Below are 7,215 nucleotides of genomic sequence, written 5' to 3'. Positions count from 1 at the left end.
TCCTGCTGATAGTGAGTTGAAAAGGAGAGTAGTTTTTAGGGTGTGAGGTCGTGGTTCAAACGGTCCATGTTCAGTGACTTGGCCAATCATATAAAGCTTCTGTGATCTAAACCTTCTGAAAATGCAAGTAGGCATCTCCTGAGAGCTGTGCTCCTTAAGCAAAAGAGACTTAGCTGCAGGTTTGCATTAATTATTGCCCATCTGCAAATGAACTTCCTCAACTTCATTAAGGTGTAAGAGATGGTAGGAGTGGGCGCCTCTAGGTTATTTACAGCCATTAAATCTAAAATCTTTAATACTGTAACTCAGTAGCAGTACCTATCTGTGGAGGAGAAAATGCTATTGCCATGAAACACCTGAAGGTTTTCCAAGACAGCATGGCGTGGTGTTGAAGGTAGTTTGGAGAGCAGTGTTTCGCCAAATACTGCTTTTGAGAGTCCAGGGGCGGAGCCTGTGATTCTAGTTGTATAATAAAAGTAGAGGACATGTCAGTCTCTTGGGAGGATATCTTTATTATGTTGGTTAATGATACGGGATTGCCTATAAATATTCTTGATAGCAACACAGCACAAATTTAATATGTGTATACTGGTCTTAATCCAGTCATTAAACTTGCATTGGATTCTAGTTTTTGTTATAGTTCTTTGATGCAGACTCTTTTTTTTATCTCAGTTGGTGGTGCCATACCGTTGCTTTCTAAAGAACCTGCTTCAGCCACAAAAAGTCACCGTTTAAACCAAGGAAAGATGCCTCATAACCCTTTGGATTCCAGTGCTCCTTTGGTAAAGAAAGGGAAACAGAGAGAAGTCCCTAAAGCAAAGAGACCAACACCTCTTAAAAAGGTGCTCACATTTTTGCCTTAAATAGTACAGTATAGGCTAATGCAGCTTCAGTATTGCTCCGTGAGTTTGTTAAACCTTCTGGAATAGAGATCTGCATCTCAGTATCCTCTTGCCTAAACTGAATTTTAGCTTTCCTTGGTTTAAAAAACGGGAGGGGGGTGGGGGAGAAGAGAGAAGTCTTGCTAAATAACGTATACAAATTCCCCCCAAATACATTTCCTCACTTTAATCACTTGATAGTGAAGCAGTGACTCTACAAAAGTGTGCACACGACTGCTGCAGGAGGACAGCCAAAGAATGTATTTGCAGGACTGGGAAGAATCTATCAAACAAAGATAGTATTTAATGTTTCTTTGCTCCTCCAAGTCAGAACTTCAGCCGATTCTGCAGCAACTAGTGTTACATCTACCTGGCAGTTTTTCTTGTATCTATCTACCCTCTTAGCCCATTCACATTACTTCCTGACGTGTCTCCTATACCTAGGATTTCGAGATACCGCTCCATTGCTAGGTCACTTTTCGGTCTACTGAAGGTATTTGAGTGGTCATTCTGTGCTACTCAGTTGAATTTGAGAATTGTACAATGTAAGTGACATATAGCATACAACAAACTCTGGGGGTTAATACTAATTACGGGTGTTCTGGCTCTTCTAACTTCATGCCATCTATTTTCCAGAGTAGGTTTGAGAAGACAAATATTTCTCTATCTGTGTAATACCTGTGTTCTGAGTATGGTAGGGACCTTATTTTTGTTCTTCCTTTGTGTTTGACAAATGCAAATGGAAAAATCTACTTTTGCAGTTAGATTCTGTGGTATATTTAATTGCAAATTTGGGGTAGATTAGCTGAACTGTTGGTTGTATCTACCATAAATGCTTCTTAGCAGCTATGAAAGCAGAGAAGGAAGATGAGTTTCAGGAAACTGATTATTGCTTTCACCTACAGTAGCATATTTGGGTCCAGCATATGTCTCACTTTCCTTCTTCCCATGCAGCACACAGCTTAGCTATCCATGCTAATTTCTTGTGTTTTTCTTCAACCAGCAAATTCAGAGACAACACTATGTTAGACTGACTCGGGATTTTTTTAATAGGGGAATAAAGGGAAATAGTAACTGTGCACATATATATAGATTTATATATGTACAGTCTGTAGAAGAAATGCAAAGAGGGAGACTTTTTCATCTGCTTCTCTGCATTGAAGCAATTTGCCACTTTAACTGTAGTTCTGCCCGTGAAGTTGATCCCTAGCAGTTATTTTGTCCACCCAGACACTGGTAATCAAGGAAAAAAGACTTCCCTATGCAGATTTAGTGAATATATTTCTTTCTTTTTATGTGCAAATTAAAAAACAAAAAAACAAAAAAAACCAAAAACCCCGGATGTAATAAACTTTGAATGATAGTGCCAAACTTCTTTATGAATGGTCTGTGTGTAAACAGTTGATAAAAGAAACTGCTTTGTTATCTAAGTGACACGGCATTGATTTGGTTTTTATATATCTATTTTTTAGATTATTCTGAAAGAAAGAGAACAGCGAAAACAGCAACACCTGTTAGAACAGACAGCGGTACCAAAAGTTGAAGATAATATTTGTCACTCTGTAGAAAATATTACTGAAGATGAAACGCTTCTACGGGATAGTCAAGCAGGTATCTTGCAAAAGAAGGCAGTGTATAGATGGAGATTTGAGAGTGAGCACACTTCATACTTCAAAAAATGTGCTCCAGTATTGCCAAATTAAAACTGTAACTTCACGATTTTCATATCTGAAGTGTACCAAAGCTAATAGTCAGTGTGGTTGAATAATTGGGATTCTGATTATGGTTCCATGCTTGGATGCCTGTTGAATTTATTATATTCGTAATGAGTCTCTGGCATCTCTCTGGCAATCCGTTTAAAAAGAGGAACCATAATAAAATAAAAAATAGTCCCCTACTGCCACAGACGGTTGTCTTCGATGCTGAAGTAATGACGCTCTGAGATACGCTTGACAAGTTGGCCTCGTCACAATGGTTTTTGGTCTGTCCTTTCATTGAAGTATCTTTATTCACATGATAGCTGTAACGCAAGTTGCAGAAGGGTTTCTGGAGAACACAAGGATCCAGGAATCTACAGAAGGCTCTGTGACTTCAAAGCAGCGATCCTCCAATCTTCCAAAAATCCACAGTAGGAATTTTAGAGAGTAAGTATTGATTGTATTGATGTCTGGATTTTCACAGTACCAGCAATATGGCATTTTCAAACAAGATACTTCAGTTACATTCTGTGCAACACTGACTGGAGTTTAGACTGAAGGTTCTGAATCGTTTTTCCAGTTTTTCTGTAAGCTGACATACAAAGAAATGATATCTGGAGAATAGTCTGTATGTTGTAATTCTCATTTGAAAATGCATGTTCCTTGAAGGAAAAAAAGATCAGCAATTCATCAGAGGCTAAGGATGGAAAAGGAGCTGCTGTTAAAGTATAAGTGCCTTATTTTAAATAAGTGGAGCACCAGCTTAATATTTAAGAGAAAGAGTAGTACACCTTTACATAGTTTTATTGTGTACTTCGGTTTTCTGTTGCCAGACCAAATGGCAAAAATGTAAAGAATGTGAGTAGCCAGATGACATTTTCATGTTGTGGCTAGGCAGAGAAATAAAGATATTTATGGGTTTAGAATATTTTGTGTCTTTAGATTAGATTTGCAGTGGTTTAGTGGATTTGTCTTTGAGATTTAGTGAAATCGACTGCAAATAGTAAATAAGAACCTCTTGTAACTTAGAAAAAATTCTAAGGTAATTGTATCTCTTAAGATGGGAGATAGATCTTGCAGTCTCCTCGCCTAATTTTACATGAATTCGCCGCTTGGCATCTTTTTAGAAGGATGGAGTACATCCGTCTTTATCCTTTCCACAAGGCTGTGGTCTGGTAAGTGAAATAGGATGACGGACAAAGAATGTGAACCTGGGGAGGAGGAATTTGACCTAAATTTCCGTCTTTGTTATAAGTAGCTATGTATTAATAGAAATAAATTGGAATTTTATACTTTGGTTGCTGTATGTATATGGGTCAAAATAAATGCCCTCTGAAGAATGCTTCGATAGAAAAATATATGTACATAGATGCTTATTGGTATTAAATATATATATATAAACTTATTGTATGTTTTGTGTATGTATTTTTAGTATAGTTTGATAGGGGAGCCAGATACAGGAAAATTTTTTACTTGTAGTAAGTTCTAAGCCACTGAAAAGTAAATTTTTATTTAAAAAATTAAGTAAATCAAGTAAATTTTTGTTTTCATTTATATAACAAGTGTGCTTGGAGTGGAAACAAAAAAAGACAAAGACATAGAATAGAAGCTAGATTGTTTATATTTTACATATTGTACATCTTATCTACTTATATGTGACATATCTGTAATTTTAGGGGTTTTAACATATGATTGATGCTTTTTTCCAGTTACTGCAGCCAGGTACTTAGTAAAGAAGTTGACAGTTGTGTGACAGATCTCCTGAAAGAACTGGTTCGTTTCCAAGATCGCTTGTACCAGAAAGACCCGGTAAAAGCCAAGGTAAAACGCAGGCTTGTTATGGGTCTTAGAGAAGTTTTGAAACATCTGAAGCTGAAAAAACTGAAGTGTGTCATCATCTCTCCTAACTGTGAAAAGATTCAGTCAAAGGGTAAGTAAGTTTAAAAAATGTTTGTTTAAGAAAGCACCTATCAAAACGCAGACTCTGTATACTGGCAGCAGTGTTGCTGTCGGAGGAGGTTACCTGAGTAGCCTTTGAAATCCAGTCGTGTAAAGATGCCTGCCTTCTGACATCATCTGCTGCTGACACGACCGGCTGGGGTGCCGGACGTTACCTGAGACTGGCATCTGTTTAGTTTACCGGTTCGCAGGGCAGTGGCACTGAGCGTTGCACTGGGGGGCGCAGCTGAGAGGAGGCAAAGGCTGCTGATGCTGCCTGTGCCACCACAAGAAGGCCTGCCGTATCAGTCTCCCTCACGTCACAGACTGACAATAAGGTTCTTGTAATTATTGTCATTATTTTTTATGAACTTTTAAATAATTTCAGGGCGGCTGGGTCTTTTTTCCCAATACTAAATTAGACTATATTACACATGCAACAAAATAGGAATAGCAGCAGTTTAAAGATACTGCTAATGAAGAATTTAGAAACAAAATGGCAAATTCTCCTTTAAAAAACGGAGATCTACTGCTATTATTTTTTTTGAGATCCATGTATTTTTTCCTATAAACTCCTATAATCTCAAAAGGCACCGACAGTCTTGGGCTATTTTTTGCCGTCTTTAAGCTGTACTGTCCTGTAGTTACAATGTGCTTGAATAGTGTCATTCTTCGCGAATTCTGTTGTCTGCTCCAGGTGGGTTGGATGACACTCTACACAACATTATCGACTGTGCCTGTGAACAGAATATCCCATTTGTTTTTGCCCTGAATCGCAAGGCCCTGGGCCGCTGTGTGAACAAAGCAGTGCCTGTGAGTGTGGTGGGGATTTTCAGTTATGATGGGGCTCAGGTAAGCTGAAGTACATGGGTTCGTATTTTTGTTTAGCTTTACTTTTTACCTGCAAGGGGGGGAAAAAATACCCTGACTTGTCAGTTTTGTTTGTTTTGCTTTTGCACACTTCTGCTCTTTATCCCAGGTCCCAGTGGCTTATACAAAAAATTGATTTTTAGAACAGTGCCACTGAGCACTGTCCAAAAACATAGCTTGGTCATCTGTTCCTAACATCCTCTCCGTCTAGATCTCATTCCAAAATATTTTTTTTTCAAGAGAATTGGTATTTTTATAAATGCTTATAAATGGTTTGTTTTTCATGTCTTTTTACATACCTGGCTGCTCAACTTTATGTATGAATGTATATGTTCATATATAATGAATATATCGTCATACAATACTGAATAAGGAATACGAGATTTTCATGGAGATGTTAAAACTTACGGTATGGTTTAAACTCTGCTAACTTACGTCTCCACAGGACCATTTTCATAGGATGGTACAACTGACCACAGAGGCAAGGAAGGCCTACAAAGATATGATAACAGCTTTAGAGGAGGAAGCTGAAGGAGGACTAAGAGAAACCCAGCCCAGTATCTTAACCACTGAATGTGAAGAAAATGGCCTCTCAGAAACTGGTAAAACATCTTCCAAGGACTCTGATGAGGACGTACCAAACTATAGTGAGTATTTACTGACTTTGTTATGGTTCAATTTTCATTGAAAGTGCTCTTCGATTCTACAATTTTCACAGAAACAAAAGACACACGTCTCTTTAGTAGTTAGTAAGGGGGGAAATTCTGCTTTCCTGTGATTTACCACTACCATCACCCTAATTTTAAAACCTGCTCTTGCTGCGAAAGTCTTAGAGAAATTTCATCTCTGAAATCCACTGGTGGCAGGCAGGACTCATTTGTTTGTCCAAGGAGGTTAAACACAGCTCATTATTATTTTCACTTGTTAAAAAAATCCTCTCAAGTTTTTTTCTAGAAATGCATGCTTTATAACGCATCTTCCTGTCCAAAATCGTTCCTGTTTTGTAAAGGCCTTCCATTTCTAGAAACCCATTTCTCCAGCTCTGCTTGTATGGTCACCATGAGGCCAACAATGCAACAGATAGTAGGCAACTTAAATCTTGTTTGGAAGTTTTGAAAACTTACGAGTTTTTTTAAAGTTGTATCCACCTTCAGAGTTAGTCTTGCTTGAGTAAGGGGCCTCGGTGGATCCCATCCCTCCTAAAGTCCCATCCCTCTTTCGTCTGTCACCTGGTGGTGTGTGGTGTTCCTGCCAGCATGCTCATGAGTTAACTTACCTCGCACTTTCATGAGCAGGAAGTAGAGAATCACTGTGACTTCTTCATTTTAAATTTTTCCTCAAGGATTATACAGTAACCTGTACGTTGTTGTTTTTTGTTCTGATATTCCCTAGTTAAAATCTGGAAGAGAAAACTTGAAGAGGAATATAACCCATATGCACTGGAACTGGAAAAGAGTGCAACTGCTGGCATGGTGATGGTGAATTCGGAAGACCATCAGTAAAACCATATCCAAATCTGATGATCTTTTAATTACCCTTCTATTTTTTTAAAACACCTAGGAAGAAGGTAGTAAAATACACGCAGGAGCACGTGAGGCACAGGCTAATACTTTCATGTTCTACGGATTTGATTGGTGACAACTACAGCAGATGACAACAGCAAATTTTCTTAGCCTCAGACCACTTGATCTGGCTTGGCCTATTGTAACAGCCCTGATCTGTTAGTGATACAATACAGCAAAAGAACTTGCTAGAAAAATGATTCTATTTGGAAAGGGATTCCATGAGCCAGAACGTTCGGGTATGCAGGGAGTTGCTTTTATTTTGGA

General features: G+C 38.3%; 1 protein-coding gene across 1 annotated transcript in view; it reads left to right on the top strand.

Moving 5' to 3' along the window:
• Positions 1-6,888, top strand: part of SECISBP2 (SECIS binding protein 2) — a gene marked incomplete at its 5' end in the record, with an annotated part of 23,039 nt that extends 16,151 nt beyond the window's left edge. Inside the window, 7 exon segments of the mRNA XM_010137703.1 lie at positions 673-842; positions 2,354-2,492; positions 2,902-3,025; positions 4,288-4,508; positions 5,214-5,368; positions 5,832-6,033; positions 6,779-6,888. Of these exon segments, the coding sequence (XP_010136005.1) occupies positions 673-842; positions 2,354-2,492; positions 2,902-3,025; positions 4,288-4,508; positions 5,214-5,368; positions 5,832-6,033; positions 6,779-6,888 (1,121 nt within the window).
• Between the last annotated feature and the right edge of the window lie 327 nt (positions 6,889-7,215).

Source organism: Buceros rhinoceros, unplaced genomic scaffold, assembly GCF_000710305.1.
Source record: "Buceros rhinoceros silvestris isolate BGI_N320 unplaced genomic scaffold, ASM71030v1 scaffold16126, whole genome shotgun sequence".
Classification (NCBI taxonomy): domain Eukaryota; kingdom Metazoa; phylum Chordata; class Aves; order Bucerotiformes; family Bucerotidae; genus Buceros; species Buceros rhinoceros.
The sequence above is the reverse complement of the archived record's forward strand: the minus strand, read 5'-3'. Positions and strand labels throughout refer to the sequence as shown.